Here is a 19,172-nt window from a genome sequence, read left to right as displayed (position 1 = left end):
TCAAACAAGTGTTAGCATTTGCATAGACGCTTCTACGAGCTCATCAAATGTGCGGGACCAGAGACGACTATCGAGACCATGCGACAACGAGCAAAGAAGTTTGCGATATCTTATAACAGCAGCAAAGAGCCTCGCGAGCCTAAAATGATCTTTCGATAACTGCCTGATTGAATGAACAGGGGTGCACCTACTCGGGATCCTCGAATAACCGTGCAGTTTGCCTACATATGGCGGGGTATGCCCACGGTTTCCCTCAAGGCTCTCATGATCCTTCTCATCGTCAATCAGACTGAGGTAGACACTTGCCGACCCCATTTTTCCAACATTCAATTGCTTCCTACCTACTCTCGTGGAGTTAAGACCTCATGGTCACATATCCGCATCTAGATTGCGAAATATGGCACATTGAAAGGCCGGGGCCGTCTGTTTGGCATTTTCGTTGGCACACGTCTGCTTAGGATACTTGAGATTGACAACCTCCACACTCGTTCAATTTCGAGATTTTCTTCTATGTGGAAACAAGCTTCAGGTTTCTGAGAGTCACGACTAAATCCATAATGATGGTTTTGAAGAAGCATGAGACGATGGCGCAAGCAATCACCTGCCCTTTGTAGCTCAAAGGCCCGAGCTTTCAATCTGCCATTTCCGAGGTCGTCACACTACAATCTCTTTATGTTAAGATTGAGCTGTCTTGCCAATGACTAAGTCATCAGAGGCGTCTCTTTTCGTGTACGACCGGTCGCTGCGTGAATGCAAGAAGTGATCTGTTCCAAAGTAAAGTATCGAACTGGACAATGCAATTCTTACTGGGTTCAAAGTGTTTCCCGCTATGCATCATCATGCCTTCACCGGTGATGCCGGGCGTACGGAGGTGCCGTTCCCGATAGGCCAACACTTGCCACTTTCAGATGATATTCTATCAGAGTTGTGTTTACGTGACTGATCTTTTTCTTCATCGTGCTTTGCTGGAAAAGAAGGCACTCATTTTTCAAAGTTGTCGACCAAGCCTACACGTCGGCTCACAAATTGCCCATTTGTAAAGCGTACACTCGTCGAACCGTTGCTGAAATGGAGGTCATTGTACGCTGGTTCCTCTTCCTTGCAGCAATTGTGATGTCTACTGGCAATCCGACTCTGGCGACAATCGATTGCTCGAAGCCTAGCATCGTCCTCATTCCAGGTGCCTGGATTCAAGATATCCACATGCAACCACTAGCTGCAGCTCTAGGCGCCAAAGGATACGAAGTCATCTCGCGAACTCTACCAAGTTTCAACTCCAACAATCCCGAAGCCGACACCGTCTCCACTGATGCGGAATACATACGCAACAGTGCTCTCCTACCAGAGATCAATGCTGGCAAAGATGTCGTCATTGTCGTGCATTCATACGCAGGATTTCCTGGTCCGGCAGCAGCAAGCGGGCTGGCTAAGACGGAACGTCAAGCCGCAGGACAGTCAGGTGGTGTCATTGGTCTGATATTTATGGCCGCATTCGTACCTAAGCAAGGGGTGACGCTCGCTACCCTGAGTGGGCCACTTCCATGGCTTGTGTCTTTCGTGGGTGCCCTTCGCATTGCGCAGTGACTCCATTGCAGTCTTATTGACAATGCTTCAGCCTGATACTCATCAAAGTGCTGTCTCGGACCCCAACAAGATTTTCATGAACGACATGCCCGAAGAGGTTGCAAGCTGCTGGGCTGAATTGTTCGGCCGCGAATCGGATTCCGCCTTCAACACACCTAATCCAGAGGCCACGTGGGAAAACCGAGCTTATCATAAGCGCCGCGTGTATCTACGTACATTACTTGACCAAGCTCTTCCTCCTGAGGCTCAAACGAGCTTCATATCTGCAAGCGGGGTCGAGTGGGATGTCCAGGACCTTAATGCTAGCCACACCGCATTCATCAGTGAGCCGGGCATCGTCGCCACGGCCGTTGATCACGCTACCATTGCTTTCCAAGCGCAAGGTGTGCAAGCAGGTCAAGCGTTAGCACCGGTGGAGCCTGCATCGCCCAATACCTGGGCCTCGGTGCCATGGGAGGATACTTCCAAAAGACTTGCTAAGAATTAAGGACCAGACATTGCTGCAGCACAGCCCTTGACGACGATTAGCTGTGGTGGTAAAAGTTATCCTCAGGAGAGCATGCACAAGATTTGACAAACGTGCGAATGCTTATGTGTGTTTTTCTCTTGAACTCATATCACAGCTTAATCTGTATTAATGCAAGGCGTCGATGCTAGGCATCATAAAGATGCGGACATAGTACCTCTACTAGAAAGGGAGATGGGCTGTATCACGTTCTTATAGAGGGAAAAGATAGGGCGGGCATGCCAATAGATTAAAGTAATAGACAAATTGCAAAAACGAGATACGGATACTTAGTAAGACAGGAAGATCTGAAATGATCCTCAAGTGTCTACGCTTTTGCGCTGCGGATTACATATTGATTCTTGGCGTACTGAATGATCGACTTTGAATTTTTGTTTTGGCTATATCTCAGGCAGCATAGAACGGACACGGATAACTTAGCAATGGCTAGACATACTGTATGTTTCTCCGATCAACGTCTGGGACCTCACCGAGCGAATCCGCTAATTCCTCATGTGGTGCACAGCTGACGTTGAGCAGGATCCATATTGAGAGAATTTACGGGGCTGATGACAACGTGAGGGTAATAAAGCACAGGATATTTCATGTTCAGGGCTTGCTTTATCCGTGGCCTGACCTGAGCACAGTTAGTCACCAACCAACATCTCTGCCTCCACTTTAGATCTGCGCAGGCAGGCAATACATTACTACCATCATGTCAAGATCACCAGGATAGAGTTGGTTTTCACGACTGGGCTGTCATCCCAGACACCAGGGACATTAAGTTGAGCGCACATGCGCAAGATCAAGAGTCTTAGAACCCCAATAACACCCTGCTGAAAATCACGACCTTGGAACTTCATCGTCATCCCAAAACTTTCATCTTTGGCTTCTTCTTTTTCGGTTGCTCCGCATTAGGAGCTTTCCCCTTTCCCTGCTGAAAGTCTCTCCAGCTTCCAATTCTCCCATCCCTTGTCTTCTCCCAATCAACCTCATGCTCTCTCCGCCGCTTCCTCTCTGCCACCTCATCGTCCTGTTTCTTCTGCTCCCGACCCTCTTCCTGCATTTGCGCCTTCATTTGCTTTCTCCGTCTTGCCTCATTATCGATCAGCACGTCAACAGTCTTTTTCCTCCATGCCGCCCGGAATTCCTCATCTGGTTCTTTCACCTCCGGCGAATCTTTGTTGAGTTTGCGATCCCGCATGAGCAGCATCCGGGCGTCTGCTATGGCTTCATCTAGTTTCGCTCGTTCCTTTTCATCCATCAAACTATTTTGGGCTTTCTTGAGCCGATCAAACGCTTCCGGCGCTGAAGGGTTGGACGTCTTGTCAGGATGGATGAGCAGAGATTTCTTACGGTAGCAGACCTTGATATCAGAGTCTGGAACGCCAGGTTGTAGGTCTAGGACGGCGTATGCATCCAGGCGGAAGGCATGTAAGATTCTATCAATCTCCTTATCCTTGTTGAATTCGGAAGCCTCCCGTTCGAGAGCGTCAAGAGCTTCGAGCTCATCCTTGCCGCCGCCCGAAGATTTGATGTCATTTGCGAGTTCTTCTTTTATAGTCATCCTGAAAGAAAAAAAATGACTCAGGCGCAGGAGAAGGGTGGCAAGACACTATGGGGACGTGGAAGCTATGGTGTTACTCTCGAGATGTTACTTTGAATCCAAAAATAGTCAGCCGCCAAGCCTCATGGTGCGTCATGTCAAGATGGCTTGGATGGTTAGTTTACGCTTCCACCTCAAAGAAATCTCTTTGAGCCCATTCATTTCCATATTGTGACCGTCCAATTGGATGTGAGTCGTGCTCGATGACTTTCATTCGTCGCCATTTCCTCAATGACACTCCTCACATCGATATCACGCTTCGGTGAACGACTGGACATCCCTCCGCGATGGCCGCAGCACCAGATGGCCCCTCACCATCCTCGTGGAGTCTCATATCTTCATTTCCGAACAACACATTTGCCTTCACGTCATTTCCGCCCGAACTCGCCTTCTCGATTCCCAACTTCCTTGCCAATGCAGCCTCCTTCGCCTTCATCCGCGTTCCCGAGAGAATCGACAACATAATACATGGAGGTAGTAGCGTGATTGCTGAAGCGACAGGAAACACGAGCAAGCATCTGGTGTCAGTAGCACTATCTGGTGGCTCCCCGGCAGCCAAAACGAGCAGTACCATCGCTGCAAGCGCGGGCGAATATTCAGAAGTGATGGGGGAAGGTGGGCTTAAGAACTTCAGCTCAATAGCCTTCCAGCATATCAGGAGCTTCGGTGGTGTTTTTGCGTATGCAACAAGCAAATGGGCCTTGTTATGTCTCGTCCTGGTAGAGCGCAGAAAGCCCTTTGTTTGTAGAACGGAAAGGAACGAGCGGCTGACACTATCAGGTTTTTGTGCTTCATCGCACGCAGGTTTTTGCATCCACACGGCGTCATGTAAGGTTATCACTGCCGCTACGCCTAGCTATTCGTTTGGTACCTATAGTCATGTTCTTGAGACACACATTAAGATTACTTCAAGCGCTGAGATGCCAGACTAGCCCTTTCTACTCTCAACGGCGGACTGATACCACCAGCCCTTCGAGAACTCTAGATTTCTCCGGAGATGGAGGCTTCTTATACTACATGAGCTCGAAGATGCTGCCTCTCGAGACTGATCAAGAGTCTTGTCTTATGGTGGGCATGATTGGAGATGGGGATACAAAAGGCTCCCTATCTCTACTATGGCCTCTCTTCCAGACACTCTGCCTGGCCCAATTTGCCGAAGTAATCTCATGTGCAATTCAAGGACGACCTCTATCAACCGAAACAGGAATGACTGTATTTGAGCACTCATTGGCATTTGCAGAAGCAGAAGGGATGTTAAGCTCGGCGCTAGGATTCTCACCTTTCAGCTTCTCCAGAGGGAAAGCAGAGACTGAACGTGATACGTACTTGAGCAGGCGACTTCTATTCCAACGTCTCAATACTCCACCGGAAAACCTCCTCATGGCCCTCATATCAACTCTGAATAGCCTGAGTAGTCAGATACTAGGGGTCTTTGACAAACAGGCAAAATATCGTTTGATCAATACAGGCTTTTGGGGGCTGTGTTTCATGGCATCCTTCACTTGGGGATTATATGGTCTAGTCTCTGGATCATCTCGGGACAATTTTTTGCTTCGCTTTCCTACCGTCTGCATCGTAGGCTTCATACCACACCTTCTAATTCTCATGGGAATACTTATGTGTACCGTGATATACGCTCTAGCATTAGCATTATGTTTTTGCTGTCCTCCACCCGATGTAGCTTCTCGACCTCTTCTCGACCGACTGAAATGGGCACACGAGAACATGCAAGCTAACGCTCAAATATCAAGTCTTCAATTCGACAGACGACAAGACTTCTATAGCGCACTTCTGCAAACGGGGTTTACTGCTATGACGGCCGCAAGTGAGGCTGTTTACTTGAACGAGCGGCAAAAAGTCCAAGTTGCCAAGTGGACGTGGATAGAAGAAGAGCGAATGAATGAGCTCGAGCTATCGGACAATGCCATGTCTGAAACATCTCGGTCCGGCTTTACATCTCACCTTGGTGAAGAAGTTTCTGCTGGAAGTGGTTATGCAAGACAGAAGAGTCCATTAGGAGCAGCATCTCTGACAGCTGACGTATCGAAAGGAGCTGAGATGGATGCAGTGGGGTTTCTACGCCGACTTCAACGCTTCGGCAGAGCCTCTTCTTTTATGGGTGGAGTCTTCTGGCTACTAATAGATTTGTATAGAGTTCTAGCATCTGTTCTGCTGGAAAAGGTTGGTATCACACGTCGACCTCGCTGGTTGGAAACGGCGAGACTTAAGCAGACCGAACACGCACAGGCTAAGGTTGGTGAGCCCCCTAAGGCTCGATCCATGGATTTCTGGATGCTCTCTAATGAAGGCGTGCTTTCTCTCCCTACCGATCTCAATGTTGATGTAGAAGAAGAGACAAAGCGCCGGCTAGCTGAAAGTAACGAGAGCCGTCAGCCTCCCACCGAAGAACAGCTCAGTGTCAACCTTTACGAGTGGTGGAAACACGGAGGCTGGTGGGGTGAGAAGGACATTTCCGGTAGCTACGCTCCATCTATACAGGACGACGATGATGCAACTAGCATAATAACAAGCACAACCTGCGATGAATGGGAGGATCTCAACGCAAGCAGCTCTAATAGCGGCCAAACAACACCCACCAACCTACGTCCTTACACTGACCGATCACGCAGCTCTTCTCCCACACTAGACTCCGCTATAGATCCTGCCCACCTCGCCTCGCTTCTCGATCCTCAAGACCTTGCTTCTCGCCAGGAAGCAAAAATGCTCGCTCAACGCCTCACCTCTCCCACCGTCGTAACACGCTCCCAATTCCGCTACGCTCAAAAATTCGCACACTCGAAACTCCTGACATCCACTCGCTATCGACCAGATAGTGCTGGCATTCCCTCTACAGGTAAACTATCCGCGGCCGAGGAGGCACAGTTGCTCGAACACCTGATTATCTCCCGCCGCTCGCAAGCTTCTTCTGCTCGTGATGAGAGGGGGAACTGCACCTCGTGGCGTGCAGGCGGGCCTGGCTTGGGCTCTGGAGGACCACAATGTGTAGTCTGTCAAAGCTCGCCGAGGACTGTGCTTGCGTGGCCGTGCCGGTGCTTAAGTCTGTGTGAAGACTGCAGGGTCAGTCTCGCCATGAACAATTTTGGGACGTGCGTCTGTTGCAGGCAGGAGGTTGTGGGGTTCAGTCGACTGTTCGTACCGTGAAGGGTGTGAAGTAGCGGGTTGAGTATGTTGGGCATGTCAGGATTCATGCTTACATAGAGGTTAGGACATTGACATGGCGGTGGTGGCTCCTGTCTTTTTCTATACCTAGTACATTCGATGAGAGAACGATGAGAAATAAGGAAAATGCCTGATTGGGATGGCTAGCCTGCTTTTATTAAGACCTCTGAACTGGCGTTATTTAAGAGCATGCCATGCTCCTCAACTTGCGTGCAAAATCGTCTCACTTCCCTTGCAGCTACAAGCTGGCTCATCTCACAGATTCCTATCAACTCCACATCGTTCTGCATCATCGGTCATATAGCTCATCTATCATAAAGGTATTCGTTTCACTCCATAGACCTGGGACTCCTTCAGTCAAGAGTCAAGCCGATCTTGATGCTGGTCATGTAAGCTCGATATGCTTGTTGACCCTTTCATATGCGGAACACAGCGGTCTTACTCGTGATCCCGTCAAAAACACATACGTTATCGACAGGCACATACTGTTTCGTAATTATCTTAATAATCTCCTGTGCCACCATCCCTCCCGTCAAAGCCGAAATATTATGCAACTCCGCCCCGTCGGCACGCTCAAGTTCTTTCACTGCATCCTCTGCCTTCGCTCGAAGGATTGAGGCTTCGTTACCTCCAGCTGCTGCCACTACGCTTGAGATGACTTCTTTGGTCTCCTCCATTACTTTGGTATAGTCGATAGGGACAAATTCGGAATGATGGCGGTCGTAAATCAGAAAAGCGAGATATAGTGGTAACAGAGATTCTTCTTGCATTAAGAACTCAAGTGAAAGATTACCTGCGCTTACTGTCCAATCGTTGTTGTACTGTACTTGTTTTTTGTCCATAAGAGAACGCTTATATTCGGAAAATCGAAGTGTCCGACCTTCCATGAGCTTGACGAAATTGGCACCTTTGCAAAATGCCTCTATTTCCTTTTCATCTATCCACTGAACACGCTGCAGCTTCCGCTCTATCTCTCGCACAAACCCAGTCACCTCTGTGACGTCTTGCCGAGCTTTTCGCTTGTAGATATTTTGAAGATCGATGTAATCTGCGGATTGGGATTTCATGTCTGGTATAGCACCGGGTACTGGAAGAACGTCATGCTTGGAATGAAAGATTCCGATAGCTTCGGCAATAATCCAGAAGTCTGATTCAGTGGTTCGAGTCTTTCCTTGACCTTGGGCTCCATTGAGCACTTCTTGGAGACCACTGGATATTTTAGGCGGATTGAGTGACTTAAGCACTGCCGCGGATGCCTCTTCAAAGTTCTCCTCACCACCTTCTGGATTATTTCTTCTCGCTCCACTTTCGACTAGGGTTTTAAAATCCTTCTTTTCGTCGTAGTTCTTGGGAGGTTCTCCATCGTGGGACTCCCTCCATTTATCGAGGTAGTGCAGCAGGAGCAACAACCAAGGGATGTGGCCGTGATCATGATCTGATGTTTTTGCTAACTGACTGGTCTTTTTCTCGGCATATTCGGCGAGCTCTGGCCACGGTGTTAGGAGTCGAAGATCCTGTGTAGAAGCGGAATCTGGATGGGTATCGACAATAGGAAAGGATGTAGGCAGCTGGATAGAGAACTGAGAATAAAAGCCGAGAGATTGTACATAAAGTAGTGGTATATTTCTATCAGTGCAGCAACTTGAAATGAAATCGAGATCTTTGGACGGTGCAGTGACAAGAACCAAGGAAGGTCCCACAAGGTCTGAGTCAGGGTCGAATGGCTTGAATATTTAGTACTACTAGCTTTAGATTGAGGGCATGGAGACTCACACGATCAAAGCCTTCTCCTTTAGCATCAGGGTTCAGCTCCCTAAGATATCTTGCGCATTCTTTTGCCCTTGATTTGCCTAAGCTCTCCTCTGCGAGAAAGAAATTGACCCCCAGGTCCTCTTCTTGGACTATCGACGGGTCAATGATAGTGAAGCTACCTACACCAGGGAGAATGAGATTTTTGAGAGTTTCGACGCCAACAACACCAGGACCGTTATTGAGGAGAAGGATTTGAGCTTGCTCTAGAGCCTCTTGTCCTTTAGCAGCCCAGAGACGTAGTTGTCTGTCGTACTTCTTTTCTTTTGCCGAAGGAGCTGCAGAAAGTGCCTTTAGAGCGGGTGGCGTGGGATCAGCGGACATATCCGTTGTCTATGCAGTCTTGAAAAGGCAATGGATCGTGAGCTTCTGCCGTTATTGAGAGAAATCTCTAGGGCATCATTGCCCTAGGTCTAAGCTTCTTTTAGAAACTCCGCTCCCTTCCGCCCCCGCTTTCCGCCCTCCTCCGCAACGTCGAACAGCATTGGTAGATTGCCCTCAATTCGTTTTTGGGTCCCATATACCCAGCGTAGCTGCTATGATAGGTTCTCTCCCTCCAATACCGTGGGTCACGAATCAGTCTACGTTCAATGCGCACGTCCTATGCAACCAGCTCGCTCAAGTAAGGCGCTCATGTAGCTGTTGCGCGCTTGCACCCAGACCAGCTGACCCCCTCTGGAATCTTCAGGCCAATATGTCATAATTTCTCGAAGTATGCAGTTTCAAGTCGTACCACCGCTCTCAAAGCTAGATCTAAGATTGACAATCCTATCTCTAGATCCACAACCACCACTCTGTCATCCTCCGGCTCTACAATCTTTCACCCTGCCTACTTCAAACGAAGAATGACCTCCACAAACGATCCTGCCAATACTCCCGATGCTCCCCCAGTCGTCAACCTCGGAATCGAAGACTGCAAACGTAACGCCGCCAACGCCGCTGTCCGCGAGCACTTCCCAGCTTCTGCCTCCTACGTGGGCATTGGTTCCGGCACCACAATCGAATACGTCGTCAAAGCAATTCTAGCCCTCAATCTTCCAAACATCAATCAAATTGCCTTCGTGCCCACTGGTTACCAGTCCAGGAAATTGATCCATGAATCCGGTCTCCGGGACATAAAGTTTGACAGCCTCCCCTCGGGGGCGCTCATAGATGTTGCCTTCGATGGGGCAGACGAAGTCGACGAGGACCTGAACTGTATTAAGGGGGAGGAGCATGCTTGTATCAGGAGAAATTGGTGGCTACGCAGGCAAAGAAGTTCGTTTGTGTCGCGGATCATAGAAAGCTGCAGCCAAGATTGCTGAGTCAATGGGCCTACGTGCCAATTGAGGTCGAACCTTTGGCTGTTAATAGAGTGCTTTCAAAATTGAGGACATTAGGATCCCACAGCCCGAAGTTGAGGGAGGGGCAGATGGCAAAGGCGGGACCTCTGAAGACTGATCAGGATAATTTCATTATCGATGCGCCGTTTCCTACCTTACTTCTGCATTCTGATATTATAAGAGCAGAGGCGGAAGGAGAAGTACAAAGGGGCGAAGGCGAAGGCGGCGTATGGGAAGTCGTACGATTGGCGCTCTCAGTAAAAGCATTAGAGGGAGTCCTATCAGTCGGAATTTTTAGCGGTTTAAATGGGCTACAGGCTGCTCGCGTTGGTGATGGGACTGGGGGCCAGAAACCAATTGCTGCGTATTTCGGCATGGCTGACGGTAGCGTTGTGGTCAGAGGTGTGGGCTCGAACGGGAATGTGATGACGCAAGTTAGTCAGACTTAGATCATCTTATTTGTCGAAGCTGTTTATTAAAGGAAAATTGGACAAGGCACAGTGTCACTGGATAGAGAACAAATCAACCAAGTGATTATATTAGGAGCTTACGAGATCTATATTTATGCATGAAACGTTTCCCTTCTCGACAACAGCTTTCGAGATCCATTAAAGAATCTTAAGATCAAAGAAAACAGAAGGTTCAAATGAGTGGTTGATACAAATGAAACATGAAGAGAGTGTTTATCAATGAAAAAGAAAAAACCCTTCTGGTCTCCAATATCGGACATCGAGTGGAGTACACGAGTGTCACGACTCTCGATCTTTGCCTTTGCCAGTCTGGCTTTTACTTTCCTTCTCGGCTAGGCTGAGTTGAAGTGCATACTGGAGGTCATCGTCAATTTCAGCATCACTGGAAGATGGCTTGACAGTTGGCCGAGATGTGACAGGCCTTAATTTGCTGTATTTGACTGATACATCCGAAGAGCCTGCACTGGACATTGCCATTGGATCCTGCAAGCTTAGTCGAATGGCTTGGGCTATGTCCTCATTATTGTGAAGAGGATGGGCTGACGGGGGCTCGGGTTCAGATACAGCCTCACTGCTCTCGCTTGTGCTTTTACGTCGGACTTCATCGGCTTGCGCTGCTTCTTCACTCAGCATGGTAGCATATGCCATGATCTCGTCCTCGCTAGCACCAGGTCCAAGCAAATCAACACCAAATCGTCCCGAAAGCTTCTCTTCTTCTTTAATCTTGCTTCGCTTCTCATGTTCGAGCTCTAATTTTTCGTTGGCAATGTAATCCTTTAGGGCACCACGGCCTACCCCAGAAAAGCGATCTGGACCATGATTGCTACCCCGTTCAGATCGACGTGCTCGACGCTTATTACCCTTATACTGATCTGTGCTGTCTGATTTGTAACTCCAATAGCGTAGATGTGAGCCGAGGGAGACCATGCCTCGTAGGATTGTCGGGTCCGGGTCGAGACACACCGCGCTTGCAGCGAACAGGTTCAAGCCTACTCCAGCACTGGATGCTTCAGCTTGGATGAGCCGGCGGCGAGCCCTCGAGGAGAACCTTGAGTTCAAAGTTCGTATTGGATCCGTTGATGATGCAAGCGGATCCCAAGCTTGAACAAGCCCATCATTGCCACCATGCACGAGGTAAAGCGCGGAGAGAGCAAGGCACGATACTTGGGGCGAGTCTGTGTAGATAATGCGAACGGGCTTGAGGGTATTCTCCACAACTGTATTGCTCGCCACCACATCTCGCAAATTGTAGACGAGGACTGTGCCAGTTTTGGTTCCTATTGCCATCATTCGAGCTCGGCAACCTGGAACATCGGTTGCGGCGGAGTATGCTGTGTGGTCGCGCTCAAATGATTTTGCCGAAGGCGAGCTATCCGAGAGAAGGGGGTCTTCTAATGTTGTAATGCGCGCATGAGCGGAGCTGTCTATCGTAGTGGCCGTGATTTGAGGCGTTCGAAGGCCCCCAAAAGAAAGTTCCGAGGCTCGCCATTCTTCGAAAAATGTTTCTTCTTTTGTTCTTTGAGTTTCCGAAGGCCGCTCACAACTACCAAAGATTGATTCGCTTTGCAGATTTTGATCGATGACAACAGTCGAGGCTGTCGATGCCCTGAGCCCTAGGGGTTTCGCTGGAGCATCCTTAACTTTACAACGGGTGTATCTTTTGATTTGTGCAGGCATATCTTCATCCAGCCCACAGCAGATAGTCACAATTGATTCGCCAGCGTCATGTTGTTCACTACTTGCGAAGTCGACTTCCAGTCGGCGACGCATATCCCAGCCATAGCAGGCTTTTCGGAAGTCTTTCGGCTTCCTCTGCAGAAAGCCTTCGATCTCGCTTGTCTCAGCTACAATTTGCTCCAGGCTTAGACATGTTTCGTTAGATGAGGAACGAGGAGAGTAGCTACCGTCAGCATCTGATCTTGCATAAGGATCAATCTTTGCAGTACGTCGCGTGGATTCAACCATGTTCCATTGTACGGATCGCCCTGTAGCCCACGCCAAACCTTCCAGTGCTTGCTGCGCTCTAGATGAGGCGCGGTTGGCGATGGAAAGATGACAATCGTAAGGCTGCAGAGGCAACTCCGTGAGATAGAACGCCTCGCCCAGCGCGTTTAGGGCTACTGCCCACACTTTTCGAGAGGACATTCGCTTAGTACTATATTGTTCATCGACGGCAATCCCGACGATGGGCACGCCAGGACTGAGGATCCACCGAGCAGTAATCTCTCCTCGCTCAAACCTCACATCTCTAGCGGCATTAGTCCCAAGTGAGTAGGCGGTAAGCACGCCTGTAGATGAGCCAGCTAGCATTCCCACTAAACCTTCAGAAACATCTGGCACATTCGGGGAATTGGCTATCCACACTGAGCAGTATGCATCATGATGGGTTGCAAGTTGGGGAATACCTTTCTCCGGCTGGCGCAACGACGTTGACCAAAGCAAAGGACGCCCACGCTTCTCATCAGCGTGTCTGAACCAGAGAACGCTTTCGTGTCCATGACCTTCTCCGTATATCATACCATACGGCTGGCTAACGTCCATAACATTAGGATTGCCCACGACATCTCCAGGACCAAGGCCAAACTCCGCGTCACCAGGGAAGATATCAGAGAATTGTCGAAAAGCCGAGTTATCCTGAAAGCCCCAACTATCAACTTTCGTTGTAAATGCTTCACTTCTAGATGCAATTCCGAGCTCATCTGCGCCATGAATGAAACGTGGATAATTCTTGTTCAGACCCAGGTCGAAGACTCCATGCAGGTGGTTGACAGGGCAGACAAGGTTTGAGCTGTAAGTGACTTGCGCATTCAGATTATTGCTTCCTGCGGAGGAAGAGCTTCCGGGCCCACGGGAAGTGGTTCCTTCAGCTGGCTTGCCCCTGCCCAACGATCTAAGCAAGCGCGTCCGTAAAATGTATTCGCTCCGCCAAGTAGCTGTGGGTGTAAGCCGAGTGAAGACGCGTTTCTCTGAAGCCAAAGCATCACTCCCAGCGGTATGTTCAGAGCCCGAGTCAAGGCTGTTCAAAGAATCAGAGCCGGGAAAGAAACGCGAAAATGCTGATCTCCACGCGTGTGGCGTAGTCACAAGTTGATGAAAGCGTTTCGAAACCAACGATACATTTGCGAGGGAGGATGGTGGAAGATGAGATAGTATGTGAGTCAGGACCTCTGCAAATCCATGTCAGCGTTTGCTTTCCAGCATTTGCGACATAGCAGACCATTGGGTAAATCAACGACCCCAACAAGAGGTGACCCTAAAGCACGATTCCTTGCAACTATTGTAAAGGCAGGCTCTTGACCAGTTCTCTTCGAGGAACGAGGACGAGCTTTTTCGTGTTCATATATCTTGTCAACCGGCGATCCAGACTTTTGGCGCGCGACGTTCAGTCTCCGTATTGCTCGGTCCGTTGTTCCAGTATAGCCCTCACTCGAGGTGTCTGATGTCGCCCGATGGGAGGACGGTCGAGATGAAACACTTCCTTCTCCAGCATGACGCTGGCGGGCAGAATCATAATGAGCATGATCGATTCCATGATGAATCTGGCTTGATGTATTTGGCCGGGTCAAGTCTAACGAATCTTTCTGGGAAGTTTCGTTGGGCTCAGATTGCATAAAACTGTAGGCTCGAGATATGGAATGATCGCTGGACCGAGCTGATTCCTCGCTCAGTCAAAACGGCGTGGTCTGTAGTCGTCGAGAGCGTAGCCTTGTGATGCTTCAGAAGTGAACTTTCTAAGGATTTAAAAAGAAATGACGGCTAAAGTCAAGATTGCTTGGCAAATGCGGAACAGGCAAGGCCATTCAGCCTAAGGGGCCACTACGTGCAGGGGCCACTACGTTCAGGGGCCTCCTTTCGAAGGCTTCATCGCAACTGTGCATGTACTGATGTGAGATGGCATTTAATTGATGGGCATTGAATTAGGCATTATGTGCGTAGTAGGTCTATTGTAATTTACACGTCAAGTTTTCTCGCCGTAGACAGGCGGTTCTTCCAGGTCACCTCTTAAAGGATTAAAAGTGCTGTACAGAACACCACCAAGTGAGCAGTCATCAGAGCGACCCATGGCGGCTTGGATACTGCTGTGGCTCCGCTACCGTTATCTCCACCTGCAGAAGTCGTTGTCGGAGCAGGTCCCGCTTGAGGAGTCTCCACAGCTGAAGTGGTGATGCTCTGGAACGTAGACGACAAGGTCGGCAATTGACCGGGCCTGATCGTCGTGCCCGGTATCACTTGGCCATTACCAAGAGTGTTATCTGGTAGGACGACTCCCTCAGTACCAAGTTTGATCGTCTCGGAGCCCACTACGATTGTCTTTTCTGGCGCATTAGAGCCAATAGGATAGCCTGTCCCTCCAAGGACAGCTTCAGTAGCACCAACGGAGTAACTAATACCATTTGCTGTGCCAGCCGCCACCGATGGGAGGTCAACGGTTGTACCCTGAACGTGGATACCTGAGGGACCAATACCAACAGTTCTCCCATCAATGACCTCAGTCGTCGATGGGGTTCCGGGAGGGACATGATATGTGTGTCCATTAATGACGGCTTCCGTTGGAGCCAAGGATAATGTCAAGCTACCCTCTATCGTTATAGAGTAGCTTGGAGTAGGGGATGGTAACGGTAAGGTTGTGCTTCCAAACCCGATACCTTGGGGACCGATCTTTATCGTTTGGCCATTGACGATGGTCGTGAGAGGCGACATTCCAGATTGGAGATTTTGCACATGAAGACCACCAACAACGGCTTCTGATGGAGCCACCGAGAAAGTCACACCGTTGTAACTCTCCACTTCGTAATCAGGGGTGTTTGTAGGGATTGGAATGCTAATAGTGCCAAAATTGACACCTTGGGGCCCAACCGTGATCTTCTCGCCGTGGTCCTCATAGGTCTCAGGAGCATTGCCGGGAAGAAAAGAATGTGTATGAGAGCCGACAACCGCTGCACCTGGACCGATCGCAAAAGTGTGACCACCAGTCGTCAGGGCCTTTGGTGAGTTGAGGGTGTCTGACCCTGGTGTCTGCGAGAGAGCGATTTTGGTGTCTGGAGCGATGATTTCGGAGGGCTTGACAGTCAGCTTCTGACCGTCGTATGTTACGACACCGGAGGGAGAAAGAGGTATACTTGTCGATCCAGCGTACAAGTACGATCCATCTGCCGACAAAGTCTGGCCTTTATATACAAATGGTGATGCCCTGTTTGTAGGAGGAAGTGAAATATTTTCGTCAGGTGCTATTATCTGAGAAGGATTAAGGGTGAACTTCTGGCCGTCAATGTCAAAAGACGATGGTTTCGAGCTGGGTGGCCTTCGTATTGTCGCACCGTCAATCTCTACGTTCGAAGGGTTCACGTTGAAACTTTTGCCACCAATGACCACAGCAGGCGCTTTAGCGTTAGCTGACGGGATGGGAATAGATATTGAAGGGCCACTAAAGGTATCAGAGTTCCAGCTAAAGGTTTGACCATTAACAACAGCAGATGAGGGCGAGTTACCGTGCTCAAAAACTTGGTCGCCTATCTTCACGTTGTCGGGACTCAACTGAATCGGTATATTATCAATATTCGTTGAGACTGTCGGGGCCTTCTGGGGCTTTAGGCTATCACCATTGAACTGCTGATTCGGCGAATTCAACGTAGATCCTTGGTTCCCCGAGTTACCATTCCCAGTTTCACCATCGGGTCGGCCTCCATTCGAATTGTAAGACGCAGATTGACCGAGGAAATCATGTGCAAATTGCTGGCCTTGCGATGAGCCCCCCGAAGCTCCGTTACTCTGAGATTGCTGCTGCTGGGACGCTCCCCCAGCCGGAGAGCTCGCACTATTGTGTTCACCAATATCCGCATTAGACGGAGAGGCTCCAAAGAAACCTTGTGACGAGCCACCAGTAGGCCCGCTCCCAGTAGTATGCTGTTCGGGCGATTGCTGCCCTGCAGATTTTGTGTCAGGTCTCTCGCCCGAATTTGCATTAGATGAGGACTGCCCAAAAAATTGATTAGCAAATTGCTCGTTGTTCGTCTGCCCAGCCGAGCTGCCTTGTCCACCAGCTGAATTTGCAGAAGATTGCTGATCCGAAGGCTGCTGATCGACTGAATGCTCGGATGGATTCTGCACAGTAGCAGGTGACGAGTGCGCAGAGTTTCCTGCTTGATCATGATTGTCTTGAGTGGCGGGGTTGCCAAAGTATTGGTTGGAGAAAGTTTGACCTGAAGGAGTTTCACCAGATGACGGACTTTCAGAGGAACCTTGCCCTGCGGCAGGTCTTTGCCCTGAAGCTTGCTGTGCTGCGGAGCCTTGACTCGCAGGCTGCTGCCCAGTGCTACTTTGAGTGGGATTGTTTGGTGCAGCGGGTTGGCCAAAGAAAGTATTTGTGAATTGCTGATCAGACGAAGTACCACCCGAGGATTGCGGCCCGGGCGGCTGTTGCCCAGTGGCTCCTTGTTGAGCTGGTTGTTGCTCTGAAGACTGATTGTCTGTAGTAGCTTGTCCAGGGGTCTGTTGCACTGGTTGTGCTTGTTGTCCAGACGCTGGCTGTTGCCCTGACGCTGGCTGCTGCCCTGACGCTGGCTGCTGCCCTGACGTTGGCTTTTGACTCGAGGCATCTTGCTGGGTAGAGCCGCCTTGACCATCAGATTGCGCTCCCGTAGCGGCATTATTGAAATACTGATTAGTGAACTGCTGGGCACCCTGGCTACTCTCTGTAGATTGCTGAGATGGTGACTCGGAGGGTTGCGCTTGTTGCGCAGGCTGTTGCTGAGCCAGGACGTTGCTTCCTACTTCGTTGGAGGTGTTATTACTGGATTGATCCCCAGATGTCGTGCCATCTGTGGCATCTGGAGCTGCAGATCCACTAAACCCCGGATCAGGATCACCATTTGCAGGCTTTTTGGGATCAGCCGACAAAAATTCGACGGGTGCTTTCAATTTTTGCGCTCCGCCTCCCACGGGGACATTTGTTTGATGTGGAATGCTATCCTGCTGTCCTAAGCTGCCGTACGAGCCTCTCATTCCATCATCGTTTGCAGCTACGGGTTGCTTGATCGTCGCAAGTAAAGTACTAGTCGTGTCCAGGTAAGCCTCATGAAACACATTCCCTTTTGTGCCATTACCTCCGGAATTGAAAACGCACGGGATAGCAGGAGGAATAAGAGAGGGCGTGGGACTCGTCATGGCGCCCATGCTGATGAATTCGCTGGCTGTGACGGTCATTATGACAAAGACTAGTCGCCGGAATTGAGTTGGTAGATTCACGACACCGGAACAAGCGGCTACCTGTTGATCACGGCCTCCAAAAGCATTAGAAAGCATAGAATGTGGCCTCAGTCCCCAGATGCATTTAGGCTTGCCATTACCGCAATCACCGCCATTGGTCGCGTTCAAACCCCTCGTGGAATTCGTGGGCAATGTACCGCCCAGTATCGAATTTTGCGCCAACACTTCAGCACTTATTGGCGTAATAGTGAGATTTTGTGTACCCGACTCTTGGCTGCCTCGTGAGGGTCCTGATGTCGCATTGCTGTTTTGTGTATGATTAGATATCATTGCGTGTCCAGCAAGTGTATTCGAGCCAGTGGTCTTGTTTCTGGGTTTACAGTCAGAGGGCAGTGGATCCAATTGTGATAATCTTGATCCCCTATGTATCGCTTGCCGGGTATCATTTTGGCAAAGTTGCCCAGAGGCTTCTTCGAAGACTCCCTCGCCTGCAGCTGTCGACTTTGAAAGATTGGAAGTGAAACTCCAAGATGAAGGAGTGGTCACTGTGACGGCTGCCGAAAGTCCTGCGGTGTTGGAAATTGCGGTAGGTGCGTTTGCAGTTTTATTGAAATTTGAGACGCTCATCGATCTGGAGTTCACATTTGGTGATGAGCTCCCACTTGTGGATGGGACCGGGGAACGAGCTTGGGAAGTTTGCGACAATCTGTTATTCGTGGAAGGTCTCTCGGTTGTCTGCGTTGCCACACCGCCTGTATCACTAACACTCAAAGCCGAATCACCTGCCCCAACAGAATCTGTGTTGATGACACTGCTTTGTGGGAATGAAGCAAAGGTTGAGGAGCCACTCGATCTTGTGGATCCTGATACACCAGAGATCTCATTGCCCTGACCAGGGTAAGACGATGTGGATGGTCTAGCTAATTTGTTGTCCTTCAGACCGTTGCTTCCCTCCGATGAGCTGAGTGTGGCGGACATACTTGTCGCAGACAACTTTGTCGTGGCCCTGGACGTAACGTCCGAGGCCGATGTGGCTGTCTGTGAAGGCCATGACGTGTCAATGAGCGATATAAAGGGTAAAGTCGTGGCGCTATGAGTGGAAGGAAAGGTCGATACACTAGTCAGAGTAGGGGAAGCCGACTTCACCCTTGCAAGTCCAGATGGGCTAGAACTTGAGGGATGAATAGTCGCTACGGCACTTGAGCTGCATGACCCGTACGATGAAGTGAAACGAGGCAAGACGCCATCACGGACGGCGAGAGCTGGGACGATATCTGGCAGCATCAGTAAGGCTTTTCAGCATATCGGGCCTTCACGTACTCGCATTACAATGATCAGACTGTTGCGCTACAGCCTGTGGATGGATCAAATGGAGCCAGACAATGCATAGGAAACCAAGACTATGGCTCCAGGCCATAATAAGGCAAACAGGAACGAGAGCGACGCAACTCAATCATCCCATCGACTCGGCTCGAACTTCACAAAGTGCG

General features: G+C 49.8%; 7 protein-coding genes across 7 annotated transcripts; 3 read left to right on the top strand and 4 right to left on the bottom strand.

The window, feature by feature from the left end:
* Positions 1-1,068: 1,068 nt before the first annotated feature.
* On the top strand, positions 1,069-2,071 carry KY384_007807 (uncharacterized protein; the record flags this gene model as incomplete). Its single annotated transcript, XM_044816297.1, has 2 exons — positions 1,069-1,557; positions 1,616-2,071. 2 exons carry the CDS (start codon positions 1,069-1,071, stop codon positions 2,069-2,071), a joined length of 945 nt encoding a protein of 314 aa, XP_044666937.1.
* Positions 2,072-2,954: 883 nt separating this feature from the next.
* On the bottom strand, positions 2,955-4,269 carry KY384_007806 (uncharacterized protein; the record flags this gene model as incomplete). The annotated part of the gene is made up of 2 exons (XM_044816296.1): positions 2,955-3,657; positions 3,941-4,269. 2 exons carry the CDS (start codon positions 4,267-4,269, stop codon positions 2,955-2,957), a joined length of 1,032 nt encoding a protein of 343 aa, XP_044666936.1.
* Positions 4,270-5,420: 1,151 nt separating this feature from the next.
* KY384_007805 (uncharacterized protein) lies at positions 5,421-6,871 on the top strand (the record flags this gene model as incomplete). The annotated part of the gene is made up of 2 exons (XM_044816295.1): positions 5,421-6,773; positions 6,818-6,871. 2 exons carry the CDS (start codon positions 5,421-5,423, stop codon positions 6,869-6,871), a joined length of 1,407 nt encoding a protein of 468 aa, XP_044666935.1.
* A 420-nt stretch (positions 6,872-7,291) lies between these two features.
* Positions 7,292-9,008, bottom strand: KY384_007804 (uncharacterized protein; the record flags this gene model as incomplete). Its single annotated transcript, XM_044816294.1, has 2 exons — positions 7,292-8,599; positions 8,649-9,008. The coding sequence occupies 2 exons, from the start codon at positions 9,006-9,008 to the stop codon at positions 7,292-7,294; spliced, it is 1,668 nt and encodes a 555-aa protein (XP_044666934.1).
* Positions 9,009-9,529: 521 nt separating this feature from the next.
* KY384_007803 (uncharacterized protein) lies at positions 9,530-10,455 on the top strand (the record flags this gene model as incomplete). Its single annotated transcript, XM_044816293.1, has 2 exons — positions 9,530-9,945; positions 10,074-10,455. 2 exons carry the CDS (start codon positions 9,530-9,532, stop codon positions 10,453-10,455), a joined length of 798 nt encoding a protein of 265 aa, XP_044666933.1.
* A 300-nt stretch (positions 10,456-10,755) lies between these two features.
* KY384_007802 (uncharacterized protein) lies at positions 10,756-14,008 on the bottom strand (the record flags this gene model as incomplete). The annotated part of the gene is made up of 2 exons (XM_044816292.1): positions 10,756-13,641; positions 13,904-14,008. The coding sequence occupies 2 exons, from the start codon at positions 14,006-14,008 to the stop codon at positions 10,756-10,758; spliced, it is 2,991 nt and encodes a 996-aa protein (XP_044666932.1).
* A 426-nt stretch (positions 14,009-14,434) lies between these two features.
* KY384_007801 (uncharacterized protein) lies at positions 14,435-18,660 on the bottom strand (the record flags this gene model as incomplete). Its single annotated transcript, XM_044816291.1, has 2 exons — positions 14,435-14,544; positions 14,571-18,660. 2 exons carry the CDS (start codon positions 18,658-18,660, stop codon positions 14,435-14,437), a joined length of 4,200 nt encoding a protein of 1,399 aa, XP_044666931.1.
* Between the last annotated feature and the right edge of the window lie 512 nt (positions 18,661-19,172).

This window comes from Bacidia gigantensis (genome assembly GCF_019456465.1).
Source record: "Bacidia gigantensis strain McMullin 20006 chromosome Unknown contig_278, whole genome shotgun sequence".
NCBI lineage: Eukaryota > Fungi > Ascomycota > Lecanoromycetes > Lecanorales > Ramalinaceae > Bacidia > Bacidia gigantensis.
Note: the sequence above shows the minus strand (reverse complement) of the source record. Positions and strands in the feature narration are given on the sequence as shown.